Below are 15848 nucleotides of genomic sequence, written 5' to 3' on the forward strand. Positions count from 1 at the left end.
TTACCCTGGGGGGGCCAGGGGGGGCGGGGAGGTTCTTGTTTTTCCAGTTTTGCCCCTTGCTAGGCATCCGGGGCTTTCAGCCCTGGTGAGTTTCTGTACCTGGCCCACCGTCCTTGCTCTGCTCATGTCTGTCTAACTGCCTGTAACAGCTTCCTCTCTGTTTCTGAGTCAGTCTTCTCTGTGGCCGCACATACCCCATGCTGCCAAAGTCAGAGGCACCTGTCTGCCCCACAGGCACATGGACCCTCATCATCTGGCCCCCCTCTCCAGCCTCACCTTCTATATCACCCTGCTCCCCAAGGCATTCCTAGAAGAAGCCTCAAGCAAGCCCTTTCAGTTTCCCAAACACACAATCTCAGGAAGAAAAAAGTTTGTTGAATGACCAATAGAAACAGTTAATCCTTACTGAGCACAGATACAATGGTAAATTCTTTGCATGCTTATTCCGTTTCACCCTTTGGTTAGGGGACTCTGCAAAGTAGGGACTGTTCTCACATGCAGTTTAGGTGAGGACACTGAGGCTCAAAGGAAAAGAAATGGCTCGGCCACATCACAGCTGGCAAGGGGCAAAGCTCTGAGTTGAACCTGATCGGTTTGATTCCCAAGGCCACATATACTTAACCCAAAGCCTCTCTGACTTCTAGGGAGAGGGGTGGGAGTGGAAGGAGAGGAGGGCTTGAGAGAGATGGGGGAAGGGAGGGGAAAGGTCTTTCTATGGGTGAGAAATGGCATCTTCCCCATCTCTGTATTTCTTTCTACATGTTCCAAAGTGTCTGGTATGCAGTGGATGCTCACAGAAGGTTAAGAAATGTTAAAAACATGTAGACTGTTTCTATTGCCAGTGACAAATATGTTTGAGTGGTTTGAGTTAAAAAGAAATTCCAGCAAGGCCTCAGATTAACACAAACACAAGTCTCAACTCTAACGCTATGACCCTGCCCAGCGTTGGCCCTGATTTTACAGGTGGTCGTCTGGGTAACCTCCACCTTCCCTTCAGGTGCGGCCTTGCAGTCTTACGAACAGCACAGCTGCCCTGGCCGGGTGGCTCAGTAGGTTAAGCGCCATCCCCTAAGCCAAAAGGTGGCAGGTTCAATCCCCGGTCAGGGCGCATACTCAGGTTTTGGGTTTGACTCCCCGGTTGGGGCACATGCAGGAGGTAACCGATGAACGTTTCACTCTCTCTCTCTCTCAAATCAATAAAAACATATCATCAGGTGAGGAATTAAAAAAAAAAAAAGGGAGAGAATAAGACAGTTCACAAGCTTTGACTGCTTATGAGTAAAGGACCCCAGCAGCCCGAGGGATCCCCTGTAATAGGGTCTGTGCCTAGCCCACCCCTCTCTGGACCCCACCTTCTCCAGTCTCTCCAGCTGCAGCTGGTTCCCCCTCCCTGGTTTGTGCAGTCCCCGTGTCCGTAACTGACCTCTTTGGCCTGGCCTCAGCTCCTCCTCCTTGGCCTGCTCCCATGAGCAGCCTCATCAGGGAGTCTTGAGTCCTAGCCCAGCTGGCTCCCTGCTTCCTGCCCCAACACTGGGGCCCTCAGGCTGTAGATCCCAACAGACTCATGGACTCCAGAATCTTAACACCATGAATGGGAGCAAACGGTGAAGACAGGCCTGGAGGTGGTGAGGAGAGACTTCTGCCTGGACCCAGCTGGGCACAGCCTCTGCTCAGCCCCCAGCTGCCTCCACACGCAGGAAGTCCAGCCAAATCCTGGAGACTGGTGCTGGCGCTCCTGCCAAAGGGGCCTGGGCAGTCACTGAGAAAATCCAGTGGGGGTGTAGACTGGAGTCCTGAATTATCCAGGTCACAGCCTTATCCGGCTTCAAGGCCTTTGCTAATCCCTCAGCCTGGAGTGACCACCCAACCTGGGCCCCGAGCTCAGAACTTTCTTAAGGGTCTAACGTACTGCTCGGTAACTTGACTATCAGAGTACCTGGGGCACTCAGTTTTGGCAGAGGCAGGACCATGAACACAGACCCCGAGGATGAGATGCCCAGGAAAGCAGGTGGGGAGGAGAGCAGGAAGGGTGGGAGGTATGGACACCACCAAGGAAACAACCTAGTCCTGGAAGTGAGCCCTGAGGGTGGGAAACAGTGGCTAGAAATTCGGTGGTGTCGTGCACAAACAATTGCATGCAAAAATAATTTCCTGAGGACCTACTGTGTAGGACACCGGGTACGGAGATGAATAGGGCAGGGGAGCTCCTTGCTTGGAGTTTAATGGTGGAGACAGCACAGGAATGAACCTGCCACCAAAACCATCGCAGGAATTCGGGGACAGCTAAGCCCAGAGCAGCAGCGTGGAGAGGGGTGCCCTGCCCAGCCAGGCCAGCTGGGGAATCTCATACAGTGTCAGCAGCCCCAACAGTAATAATGGTGGTATCAACATTTCCTGGGTGCTTCCTGGGTGCCGGGCACTGTGCCAAGCACGACACCTGATTTATCCCGTTTAACACAGACATGAGCTCTCCAGGGGAAAGTGCCCTTCAGACAGGGGTCCAGGAGGTTGGCCAAAGTCACACAGCTAACCAGAGACTCCCATGAGCTTAGACGCAGAGGACTCTGTTTTTGTTTTTTCAGAGTGGCAGCCCCTAGTTTGACCGGTATAGTCCTTGGTACAATACAGATAGTAGAGCTTTTTTTCTCATGACCAGAGAGAAGAAAAAAAAACATTAAAAAATAAACCAGAAATGTGTAACGTTAAAAGTGAAACTTCCCCAGGCTCACTCAAAATAACCACTGTCACGAATTTTTCTTTTTCTTTCTCTTTGTTTTTTTCTATATTGGCTTTTGCTTCATATATACATATTTTTTTAAGAATGAAGGTCTTCCCAACTAAGTTGAAATTCGTCATTGTCCTCTCTCCCGCCCTACTTCCATCCTTCCTTCTCTGCCCACAGGGTACCAGACCTTGAACCTGATGTGTCCAGTCTAGAGTTTACGCTCCTGCTACACGTTTGAACCCATAAACAATATACACCATCACTTCTCACGTTATATTCCTACTCTGCTCAGACTGCGCCCTGCGGATCTGACTTATGCTAAGCTCTATATTGAAAATAGCAACGTTGGATCATAGAGTATTCACATTTTTTTGGCAAAATTTTATCTTGAAAAATTTTAAATCTACAGAAAAGTTGCAAGATTGCTGTAATTTACACCCATTTAACCCTTCAATTCCCCGAGTGTTAATGTTTTGCTGCCATTGCTCCACGTCTTCCCTCACACGGCATTTGAGAGGAAATTGCAGGCCCTTCATCCTGAATAGCTCAGCATCTGTCACCAGAGGACAAGACCTTCTCCTACATGGCCCCACGCAGTCGGGACACTCAAGAAATGTAACACTGATACAATATTGTCCAGTAACCACTATCCAGTAACCATTAAAAATGTCTAATACCAATTTCCCCCCATTGTCCTAATAATGTCTTTTATATCCAATTTGTTTGCTTTTTCCCCCAATTCAGAGTCCAAATATGAATCAGGCATTGCATTCTGTTGGATAGATCTCTTTGCTTTCCTTTAATCTACAAAGTGCCTGGATCATTGTTTTTTAATTTCTCATGACATTGACTTTTTTTTTTAATATATCTTTATTGATTTCAGAGAAAGGAAGGGAGCGGGAGAGAGAGAAACATTAGTGGTGAGAGAGTCATTGATCGGTTGCCTCCTGCACGCCCCCGACTGGGGATCGAGCCTACAACCCAGGCATGTGCCCTGACCGGGAATCGAACCCCGATCTCCTGGATCCCAGGTCGATGCTCAACCGCTGAGCCACACCGGCCGGGCTACTGGATTTTCTTAAGCCTTTACTCCTCCATATGTATTCTAGGACCAGTTTTTTGAGTTACATGATGACTCCCATTGGGATTTTTATTGGAATTCAATTGAATTTTACAGATTACTTGATGATAGTTAGTCTTGCCAGCTCAACATGACATGGTCTTACTCTCTATTTCTTTAGGTCTTCCAACATGTTCTTCGTAGCATCTCATGATTTTTTTCTTCATAAAAGTTTTTCACACGTATTAAATGTTTTTTAGAAATTCTTTTTTGGTTCTTATCATGAGCTGCATCTCCCCCCACCCGCCCCGTTACATTTTCTAATTTATTGTTGGTGTTACGTGGGGATGACTTTGGTTTTTGTATACCTCATTCTTGTATTGGCTAATCAGTGCTTTTTATGTTTATTTTTTAACCCATCTTTTCAAAATCTCTGCTTTCACTACCCTTTCTTTCCGAATCACATTCATTTCCTGATTCCAAAGACACTGCAACTCTTTGCTCAACTAAATAAGTCAGCTGAGACTGGAAGTTCCTGTGTCTGAGTGAAAGTCAACTGAAGATCAGTCACACTCCATGGCAGCCAAAAGGGTAACCAAATATTTGTATTTGTACAAGCCCCTTATGTGGTGGACGGATTGTACACACAACTACTAACACCAAAGACACTCAGCACCTTATAAAATGGCAGTGGGCTGACTTTTCCCCAAGAGCGTATTACGTCCCTGAGGTGTGAAGGTCATTCCTGGGTTTGCCCAGACAATGGCTTCTTTGGAGTTAGCAAGAATGGGCTTCTGACTTGAAGGAGAGCTTTAAGCCAAGTGGCAAACACCATGAGAGGGAGGTGATTGATTGTACAGACTTCACGTTCCCAGATAGCCATGACCTGGCGCAAAGGCTGGGAGGAGAGGAGAGTCCCAGCTTCGCCGGGCTCCGCCGGGAATTCTCTGAGCCTCAGCTTCGGAGTCTGTAGATTCAATGATTGAGCTCCATCCTCGTTAAGGGCCCTTCCCACTCTGCATTCTTTGTTTTTATTCTGGGCACATTCATTCCAAGTCAGAGCCCTGTCCTTCCTTTTCCAGGGCAGGGGTTTCAAGTTTCCAACTGTACCTCCGCCTGCCCCGGGCCCGCCCTTCATCGGTCTGTTGAGTAGTGTTCAGAGGCTGCCAGCCTGGCTGCAGGCCTCAAGGCCAAGGGCAAGTCCAGTTCCGGGCCCAGGGGCCTCCCCTGGGAAGGCTGCATACCCCAGGACTCTGAGCACAGGCACAACACCTTCTCCCCGCACCTCTGGCCACAGGCGCCACTGATCTCAGGTGGCCTCAGGGACGTTTGGCTGGAGAAGATCCTGGCTCCATTCTTCAGCCAAAGAAAATCCTGTTGCAGTTGAATAGTTCAGAAAGCCGACCGAGGAAATGACTGGACAGACAGCCAGCACAAACCAGGGCACCTACCCTCTGTGAGCAAATCAAACTCTTGTTTTCAACCCAACACAGAATCCTCAAGAAGCCATGAGCGGGCTTTCCCCAGAACCTTCCCTGGACCTTCTCGGCTGCAGGTCCTGAGACGCTAGAAACTTGGGACTACAATTTTGTCCCGTTATGATCCAGTCATGTCCCAGACAAGCAGTTTATCTGTCGGTCATCTTAGAGCCTCCCAAAGGTGGGGCCTAGAATTTATCTTATTGCCCTACCACCTGGTGCCTGGGATGGACTCTCTGTCCCTACATAGTTACCATTCATTCATTCACTCACTCATTCATTCGCTCAACACGAACTGATGGAGCCCTTGGCATCTATAGTCTGCGTGCTAAGGGAAAGAGCAAGTTCCCTCTGATTTTCAGCTCAGGAGGGGAAGGGGTGGAAGTTGAGCCCCTTAATGCTAATGGAGCTTTTCCTCCGCAGCGGACTTCGGGGCTCACCTCCTAAGTCCTGGCACTCTCCGTGTGGTTCAAACTGAAGGGACAAGCTTCTTACACCTTCCTGGAGTGTGTCACGGGGTGATATAGAAGTATGAGATGCAGGGAGTTCCCTGTCTGATGGAAAGACCATTCCATATTCTTGAGGGGTTCTCCGTCTGCAGGGAAAGACACAGCTCTAAGCTTGCAGAGCCCCTTGATGCTGAAGAGCCCCTTGTGTGTGGACAGATTGTATACACAAATACTAATATCCAATGACACGTAGGACCTTGTAAAAAAGCAGTGGGAGGGAAGGGAGGTGGCTTATTCCTAGGAAAAGTCCTTTGAGGTAAGATATGTGGAAAGAGGGATTCTTTGGGGCCTCACTCACTTCAAGTATGAAGGAGAAGCCCACATTCATAACAGCCAAGAGATTTATGACATGAGAGCTGTAGGCGGGCCAGGGTGGAGTGAATGTGAGGTAGCCATTCTGAGTGCCAATTTTTTTTTTTTTTTTAATATATCTTTATTGATTCCAGAGAGAGGAAAAGAGGGGGGGGGAGGGAGAGAGAGAAACATCAATGATGAGAGTCATTGATCAGCTGCCTCCTGCACGGTCCCGAGTGGGGACCAAGCCCGCAACCCGGGCATGTGCCCTGACCAGGAATGAAACCCCGATCGCCTGGATCCCAGGTTGATGCTCAACTGCTGAGCCATGCCTGGCCGGGCCTGAGTGCCAATTTTTTAAAGTGGAAAATGGAATTGAGGTGCGCTCTCTGGAAAGATGAAAGGTGGTTTTATTTGTGTCCCTGGATCAAATCCCAGAGAGAGTCTGAGCAATGGGGAGAGGCAGCCGATCTGAAGGGACATTCTGAGCCACTGAGCGGCATGGTCCACGAAGGGCCATTACGTCCAGCCCCTGCTGCAATGAAAGACTCACTTTATTCCCCTCCCAAACAGACTCTTGGCCTCCTCCATAACATCACACCAACACTAGCCTCTGATTGCCTCTGGGTCTTAAAACCATCCCCCAAATGAGGCTCTCTTCATGTCTATCTTAAACCTGCCACTACTCATTCATTCTCTCTCTCTCTCTCTCACTGCATTGATTGAAAATAAGGGCTGATCAATAACATTTCATATTTTACAACATGGCTTCACAGTGTTACAGGTTGAGCCAAGAAGGCCAGAAGGCTTGCAGCAATCTGTGTATGTGTGTGTGTGTGTGTGTGTGTGCATGTGTGCACATGTGTCCCAACTTTGACAGCTGAGAAGGCCCAGAAGCACTAAGCACCCTATCTCCCAGATCTTTGTTTCTAAACGCCATTCTCAAAACGTATGGGAGAAAGAAAGAAAGAGGGAGGGAGGGAGGGAGGGAGGGAGGGAAGAAGGAAAGGAAAAAAAGGAGCCAGGGCTCCTAGGAGAAATGGATGATTGGAAAGTTAAAATACAAGATAATCTTGGAACACTTGCAATGCCAGAAAGTAAGAAAATGCTAAGGAAAAAAACAATGATGATGAGGGCATGCCAAAAGGACACAGCTGTTACCCTAACGGTGCTTTCCATGGCCAAGATGGAACAATTTGAGCAAGAAAATAAATAATGATGATATAGACTTACAATCCACAGATGAAAATAAATGCGTACATACTAATATAAATAACGAATTGACTCAATCAATACAAAAAAAAGGAGAAATGGAATACTTGCATGGTTTCAAAGTAACTCCCCTCAAGATACATACTAATCACAAAAGGAAACTAGGAACTTTCCAGTGTTGATACCTGGCAGACACCACCTTCGCCAAGGGATCAAGGTAAATATCGGTAGCAATGAGACCTACCAATATCACGGGCCATCGATCAATTTCCCCGAGAAAGGCTCAGTGTCACTTCTGTGATAGTCCTGCCCCAAATGCATGACCTCAATCTGGTCATGAGAAAACATCAGATAAACCCAAATGAGGGACAGTCTATAAGAACCTGAGCAGTGCTCTCTAAAAGTTTCAAGGTCACCGCCCGGCCAGGCGTGGCTCAGCGGTTGAGGGTCGACCTGAGATCCAGGCAATCGGGGTTTGATTCCCGGTCAGGGCACATGCCCGGGTTGCGGGCTCCATCAATGACTCTCTCATCATTGATGTTTCTATCTCTCTCTCTCCCTCTCCTTTCCTCTCTCTGAAATCAATAAAGATTTTTTTAAAAAAAGTTTCAAGGTCACCAAAAAGCAAAGAAAGACTAAGGAGCTATGACAGATCAGAGGAGATGTGAAAACTACATGAGTTGTGACACCTTGGATTGCATCGTGGACTGGAAAAAAGGCATTTGTAGAAAAACTGGTCACACTCCAATAAGGTCTGCAGATGAGTTACTAATGTTCATTTGCTGGTCCCATAACTGTACCATGGCTATATGCAGGCTGCTAACATGCGGGAAAGCTGGAACGCCCCAGAATATAGAGGAACTGTACAATTGCAACTTTTCTATAAACGTAAATATATTTCAAAAGAAGAAGGGTTTTTTTTTGTGTGTGTGTTTCCCAAAAAAGGAGTGATGGATAGTATTTCCTCATACAAAGAAAGTTAGGAAATAGAAAGTAGTTGAAAAAATTTCAACCATAAGCCTGAGATGGAAAATAACCACGGCCAAAAGGCTGAGTCTGTTCAGTATGAATAATTTAAGAAAACTTCCCTGAACACTGAGGATGCTCAAAGAACCTTCCTTTTGAGAAGATCCGTCCTACGGAAAATTGCCCCCCCCCCCCCCCCACTGCCTCCCGCCATCCCTTCTCCATTTCTTTTGCTACTTTCTTCATTGCACCATCCCCACCTAGCATGCTATATAATTTATTTCTGGTGTCTCTTGTGTAGTCTGTGACCCTCTCCACTGAAACGACACCCCACGGGTAGAGGTGTTTCTTTTGTCCACTGATGTACTCCAAGTGCTTAAATTAGTCCTTGGGTGAAGGAGGCTGTCAAGAGGCCAAATCTTGGACTTTGAATGCTTGGGGGTAAAAAATCCTGCAAAGATGGGAAAAGAGAGGCACCATGTGCTGCCAGCAGTCAGTGGGTCCTGCTACCTGGATGCAACGCCGGGGCCCCCCAGGGTTTGGAGCTGGGGGCAGAGGTAGTTTGCTTATTCAAGAAATGACACGTTCCAAAAGCCGCGATGCTTAACAGGAGCCGGAGGTCTAGCCCATCACCTCTGAACCTCATCTGAGGCTAAAGCAAACAGCTGCAAGAGCGAAAATCCCAGACTGACAGTGATCCCTGGAGGCTGCATTGGTTTGCCAGGGCTGTGTACTAGGTACAAAGTCCCACAGACTGAGTGGCATGAACAGCAAGATGTACTGTTTCCTAATTCTTGAGGCCAGAAGTCTGAGAAAAAGGTGCCCGTAGGGTTGGTCCCACCTGAGGGCCGTGAGGGAGGATCTGTTCCATTCTTCCCTCCTAGCTGCTCTGGTGGGTGCCCAGCAACCTTTAGCGTTTCTTGACTTATAGAAGCATCGCCCCAGTCCCCACCTACATCTTCACATGGTGCCCTCCTGTGTGTGTCTGTGTCCAGATTCCTCTCCCCTCCCCTTTATTTTTAAAGGACACTCTTTCCATTGCTTTCCAGAGAGAGTGGAAGGGAGAGAGAGATAGAGAGAGAAACATGGATGTGAGACACATCGACTGGTTGCCTCCCGCACCTGCCTCGGCCAGGGTCAGGGATAGAGCCTGCCACTGAGGCATGTGCTCTTGGCCGGAATCGAACCCAGGGCCCTGCAGTCCTCGGGCTGGCACTCTAACCACTGAGCAAAACCGGCTAGGGCCAGATTTCCCCTTTTTATAAGGACACCAGTAGTAATATTGGATTAGGCCCAGCCTAATAACTTTATTTTAACTAGTCACATCCTCAAAGGCTCTATTTTCAAATAAAGTCACACCGGAGACACTGGAAGTTAGGACTTCAACATAGGAATTTGGCAGGGGACCCAATTCAACCCAATACAGGTCTAGCACTTGAATGAAATTGTATCTTAGAGGCGAAAGCTGCCTAGAAGGCTCTTAGCATAGATTAGGTTATGCTGTGGTCACTACCAAGCTCAGTGGTCAGTGATGTAAAATAAAACTCCTTTCTCTCTAAGTCCACTGAGGACCTGTGGGCCTCTCCAGGGCAGGCTTTCTCCATGCCCTGCCGCAGGGGTCCCGCCCCGGGTCCACCTGTCTCCTGGGCCTGCGCACCTGGACGGGTGCCTGGGGAAGACGGGGCACAGGGGGAGCGTTTACGAGCCCCACGACCTCTGCCACGCTGGCTCCTTGGGGACTGGTGTCAGGGAGTGTTTACTTGAGGCCATGGAAGCTAAATTCTTAGCATGTATTGGAAGGCAGGGGCAACGCTATTTGCTTTGGGGATTAACGCTGCGGCCTCTGTGTCCCTGATGGTTGAAGAAGAGCAATAGATCCGGGAAGCTCTGGCCAGTGAGGACGGGGTAAGGTGGAGGCAGTGCTTTAGGGTGACCTCCCGGGCGGTCTCTGGCTCTTTCCAGAAGGGGAGGAGAAAAACAAAGGAGAGCGAGAAGGGAAGGTGGAGGCGCTGGCCCAAGTCAGGAGGAAGGGACCATCTGCCTCACTGCACCCCTTTCCCTGCTGGGGCCCATAGGGGGGCAGACCAGTCCTCAGCACCCCCCAGAGGCTCACATTGGTCCTGGCACTTTGTAGAGGTTGAGTATGTACTTCTGGTGAATGAATGATTGATGGGATGAATGAATAACAATAAATGCCCCCCTTTTTTAAAAGCCCCCCTTTCTATACCCAAATGCCACATTCAGCCCAAGAAAGCAGCGATCGTCCCTCAGATCGTCCCTCAGTCAGTGGTCCCGCTGGCCGTGCAGATGAGTCACAGCCTGCAGCACTAGCCGCCCCTGCCCCGCCCCATCACCAACACGGTTCCTGGAAGGTGACTGGTGCTCACACCCAGTTGCAGTTATGAGCATGTGCTCAGTCAGGAATGAGGCCCCTGGGAAAGATTACAAAGTAATCTAAACTTCTGGCATCAGCTAACAGGACATAAAGTTTTTCCATCCTCAGCTCTGTCCTGCCAACTAATGAGGGGAAGAAAAGGGGATGGACCAGGGGTATGGGCCTGCCAAACTTTGAGTCCACCAACTGGCTGCACTCTGGGCCCATTTGCGTAATCACCAGCTCCCAACCTCCCCAAGGGACAGCTATTTAAGGGGAGCTGGAGTTTAGAGTATACAAGACCGTCACTTGGAGCTATCAATTCTGACGTCCTCTGAGAGGTAAACACCCTGGAAATTCATGCCCTGTCAGGAGTGTGAGTCCCTGCTCGTCGGCTGACTTTAAGAGAGGCTGTGTTGTACAAATGTGTGCATGTGTGCTTATGTGTGTGTATGTTGCATGCATGAACATAAACATGCATGCACATGATTTGGGGGTGTGCACAGTGTGTTGTGTGGGTATGTGAGTGTCTTGTATGAAAGGAGGTCTGCGCTAGCCGGCGAGCTCAGGAACGTGTGTATGCGTGCATATGTGTGTGAATATATATGCATTTTGCATGTGTATATGTACATGTAAGGGATTGTAAGTCTTTCAAAGAGATGGTGCTGTGCTTTAGTTTGGGAGAAAAATATTGGGGATTGGACTCCATGGATGAAATTCCCAAGCCTCGAATCCGGTTGGAACGAGTAAGATATGTCTAATGGGGGGCACACAGCCTGTGACCTTGGGAATCTCTCAGTTAGTAGGGATGACCTGGTTGTGACCTCCAGGGACTCTCAGTCTGATGGGAGCGTGGAGGTCTCCTTAGTGTACCATGTGGGGGTCTCATTGGGTCTGAGGCCTGCATGTGTGTCAAAATTTTCAACAGAACTGGGAAGGGTCAGGAGGTCATGCTTGTGCACACTCATGTGTTCCGTGTGTGACGAAGGTAGTTATCCTGGATTGAGGAGCATGTTTGTGTATTCCCTTGAAGATTTCTTTCTCCAAGGTTGCTGAGTGTGAGCCAGAGAACTGGGAGCCAGGGCAGAAGCTGGGACTACCTGGGAGTTTATGCCAATCCATCTGCATTTCTCCAGCAGGGAACTGTCCACATGAAGACCCTTCTGTTGTTGGCCTTGATCATGGCCTTTGGTAAGAGCAGACCCTGACCTCTGGCCACAAGGTGCAGCCCGAGATGGAAGCACCCTCAACCCCAGCTTTCCTACCCATTTCCGCAGACCCTCTCTCAGTGCGTGGGAGAGAAGCCATGAGGGAGGGAGAGAAGCAGAGAGGGGCAGGGAAGGAAGAAGACACAGGGCTCTGGGCCCCATCACCAGGCGATTTCCTTCCAGGCCTGCTGCAGACCCAAGGGAGTTTGCAGGATTTCCGGAGAATGACACGGCTAGTGACAGGAAAGACAGCTCCGGCCAGTTATGGCTCCTATGGTTGCTACTGTGGCCCTGGCGGCCAAGGAGCCCCCAAGGATGCAACGGATCGGTGAGACCACCCCAGCCCTCCTCCCCTCTGCCCACTCGTCCCCCCCGCAGGGCTGAGAGATGCCAGGGCAGTGCTGGTGCCCACCATCACAGAGCCCCAGGAGGTCCCGGCTGGAAAAGCAGTCATCGCGTTAGAAACTGAGCTCTAGAGCATTGCAAGGTCACTGGGTCTCTGCCCAGGGTCAAGAGGGCGAGACCACGGGGCACCAGGCTCCCTGGAGCTGTGGGGAGGCAGCCCCAATACTGTCTTCTCGCCGCAGGTGCTGCGCCAAGCATGACTGTTGCTACCAACAGCTGCGGAAGATGGGATGTGGCACCAATTTCCTAGGCTACAGGTTTACTTACCGCAATGGCCAAGTCATCTGTGGTAAGGGAGTCCTCCAGCTTCTCCCCTTCTCCTAGGTTTCTCTTACTGAGTGTCCGTTGTGCCAGGCACCGTGTTGGGCACCAGAGATAGAGATACAAAGGGACAGTGTCCCTGCCTCAGGGAGCTCACAGGTGAGTGGGGAGGAAAAATGAACACACGAGATGGGAGACTCCAATAGGACGTAAGCAAAAGGGAGGGGCCCTGAACGCAGGCTGAGGTTCGGGAAGGCTGAGACATCTATGCTGAGTCTCCAAGGCTGTGCGGGCATCAGGGGAGACGAGGGTTTGGGGGCCTTCCTACAGGAGGGCTCAGCAGGGTCCAAGCAACCCAAGGGAACTGGAACAGCTCTGTGAGGCTGAGGAGAGGGAGTGGTGAGAGGTGGTGCTGAAGGAATGGGGGGCTAGATCGAGCCCAAGGCCGTATAGTATTTGGATTTTGTCCTAGAGCTGTAGGGAGCTCTTGAGCAAAGGAGTGACAGGAACAGGTTTGCATTTGGGTGGACTCACCCTGGCTGCAGGGTGGGCAGAGACTGATGGAATTGCGGGGGGAGGGGCAACAATGAGACCATCGCCATTGGACATATGACAATGGTGGTCTTGATGGAAGGGGTGGAGAGTGACATTAAGGTGCATTTCAGGTAGAATCAGCCGAGCTTGGTGATTGACTGGGAAGGGGCATTGGGAGCTGTTGGGTGGGTACAGCTGTGTGGAATGAACAGGAGGTGGTCCTGGGGGGGGGGCTCTGTGTAGTCATGTTTAAGAGGCTTCTAGAACACCCAGCGAGAAGTGAAGGGGGTGGCTGGATGGAGGACCAGCAGCTCCAGGGGGGTTCCAGAGTGGGGACACAGGTTCCGGAGTCCGCAGCAGAGAGCTGAGAGCTGGATGTGCTCACCCACTCAATGACCAAAGGCTCAGAAAGGAGAGGAGGGGTAGTCAGAGAGGGACAGGAGATCTGAGAGAGAAGGTCAAGGAGTCTCCAGGATAAGGGCCGACCAGGCAGGAAGACCACCAAGGACCTCACTGGGGCCTCTTGCCATGGAGCTTGAGTGCAAAGCCAGGTCTGAGTGGGTGGGGAGCGAGCAGGGAGTGAAGCGGAGAGATTCTGGAGCAAGCCTGGCTCTGGAGGGAGGAGAGAGCTGGAGGCCGCTGAAAGGGTCTGCCCAGTGCCCCCAGACAGCAGGCCCACTGGTGGGATTTGGAGAGAGCACCGCCTCTCCCCCAGCGCCCTGAGCTCTTTAAGATCAGAAACTCTGTCTGCCTGTCATGCCCTCTCACAGGGTCATGTATTTTAGCAGGCTTTGGGTTGCAAGCAACAAGATGCCCAACTAAAAGAGGCTTGGATAAGGGGAAGCCAGACCTAACAAAACCGAGGCCTGGCAGAGGGCAGTGCCAAGGCGGGGCCGGGGCAGCTTCTCAACCGTGTGGTCAGGGATCCAGCCTCTCCCCCACCTTCCGCCCCACCCCACATTGGCAGTGTGGTGCCAAGATGCTCGGTGCCACTCTGAACATCATGACCTTACCCTAGAGAGGAGGCTTTCCCCTTGGACATCTCTCTGTTTGCGGCTCATTGGCCAGAACAAGGTGACGCGCTCCCCAGAGACCAATCATTGAAAGGAGAAAGGGAAGAGCGGGGCTGGCTTACACCAATCACGACCCATTCCTGGGCCTAGGGGGTGGGCTTTGCACCTGGACACATCTGCTGGCAAGAAAAAAAGCAAACACTGGCTGTCAGGAAGGCCTTTAAGAGTCTGCCAGTGCGTGGGTGCTGGTGTCCCCATCAGGCTGGGTGCTAGCGTCCCGAGGACAGGAATCTGTCCTCCCATCCATCAGGAATACCTGGAGCATAGACGCTTGTCTCAGACTAGACGCCTCTAGAGGACAGGGGCTGTGTCTTTTCCCGGAGCCATAAAGTATTAATAAACCTTCATCCAGTATTTATTTCCTTGTGATTTCAGGGAAACTGGGAACCTGTCAGAGTCATCTGTGTCATTGTGATAAAATAGCTGCCCTCTGTTTTAAAAGAAACCTGAAGACCTACGATAAGAAATACCAATTCTACAACAAGACGCAGTGCGAAGGGAATGACTACCAATGCTGAAGGTCCTGTACCCTGGACCTTACCTCCGATGCTGAGTTTTCCTCTCTAGCCCTCACCCTTCCCTACCCTAGTTGTTCCCCGGCAATGAAGGAAACAGCCTTCTCCAGTCCTAGAGACAAGCCAGGAGCCCTTCCATCCCCAGATAGAAGCGTTCTTTCCAGAATGACAAGCCCTGAGGCATGTGTGCCTGGCGCCTTTTCCCCCTCTTCCTAGGGCGCAGGAGATTTCCCCATCCCCACTTCCTCCAGGCCCTGCTTCCTGCTTAGCAGTGGCAGCTACACCCTTCTGAATAAAGCAATTCATTGGCAAACTGTGTGTGAGTGTGAGTGTGTGTGTGTGAGTGTGAGTGTGTGTGTGCGCGCACCCACTGCCCCGTGTGAGAACGAACTGGTACAAGGCAATGCAGTGTAAGGGGTTAAAAATACGGACTCAGGTCAGACTGGCTGAGTCAAATCCCCCAACACCACCTCCCTGAGCCTTGCTTCCCTCACCGAAATGAAGATGACTTTGGTACCAACTGCATGGGCTTGTTGGAGAATTAAGAGAGATACCAAATGCAAAACACCGGGTCCTGCACAAGCGAAACCCAGCCGTGCACCTTTCCTTCCCTGGGCGAGAGCAGCTCCTGCTGGCCTGTTGGGGGAAAACAGAACATTTGGGGAGCTATCATTCACATCCTCCACGTGGTGTGTTCTCCTGTGTTGCCAGCCTGGGGAAGGTGGGTGCATCCCGGGCATTATCCCCTCTCCTAGGGGCAGCTTCCTGGGCTGTGACCCGTGCAGAGTCCCGTAGGGTCCGTGCTTGGAAGGGCACTACACCTAGTTGAATGCTGCGTCCCAGACATCTTGAAATTCTTAATAACATAGAGTTCTGCTTTTTATTTTGCACTGAGACCCATAAATTCTGTAGCTGGCCCTGCCCTCCCCTGGATGCTACGTCCCCTCCTGTCATCCAGGGTTCCGCTGGGATAGTCCCACCTGGACCAGCTATCCGAACAATCCCCGTCAGGGTCGCTGGGTGTGGGTCCCTGCACAATGACACCCTGCTGGGGGCATGGTGGGAGCTGAGCTGTAACCCAGGCACAGCTCAACATGACCTGCCCTGACCCAGAGGCGGTGCCTTCTGTCTGTCACTCATCTTCCCAGAGGGCTGCCTTTTTCTAATTCTGCATAAGATGCTTTGTTTGCTGGCGGTAGCCCTGATCATGTCCGCTGGCAAATGCCCTTAGCAA

General features: G+C 50.7%; 1 protein-coding gene across 1 annotated transcript; it reads left to right on the forward strand.

Moving 5' to 3' along the window:
* The first annotated feature begins 11769 nt into the window (after positions 1–11769).
* On the forward strand, positions 11770–14617 carry PLA2G2A (phospholipase A2 group IIA). The gene is made up of 4 exons (XM_016214530.2): positions 11770–11809; positions 12010–12154; positions 12414–12520; positions 14475–14617. The coding sequence occupies exons 1-4, from the start codon at positions 11770–11772 to the stop codon at positions 14615–14617; spliced, it is 435 nt and encodes a 144-aa protein (XP_016070016.2).
* The last annotated feature ends 1231 nt before the right edge of the window (positions 14618–15848 follow it).

Source organism: Miniopterus natalensis, chromosome 9 (assembly GCF_054644295.1).
Source record: "Miniopterus natalensis isolate mMinNat1 chromosome 9, mMinNat1.hap1, whole genome shotgun sequence".
In the NCBI taxonomy this organism is placed as follows: Eukaryota; Metazoa; Chordata; class Mammalia; order Chiroptera; family Miniopteridae; genus Miniopterus; species Miniopterus natalensis.

Coding starts and splice junctions, on each gene's coding strand:
- PLA2G2A (XM_016214530.2), top strand. CDS start 11,770: ATGAAGACCCTTCTGTTGTTGGCCTTGATCATGGCCTTTG. Junction 11,810..12,009: donor GGCCTTGATCATGGCCTTTG/GTAAGAGCAGAC, acceptor ATTTCCTTCCAG/GCCTGCTGCAGACCCAAGGG. Junction 12,155..12,413: donor CCCAAGGATGCAACGGATCG/GTGAGACCACCC, acceptor TTCTCGCCGCAG/GTGCTGCGCCAAGCATGACT.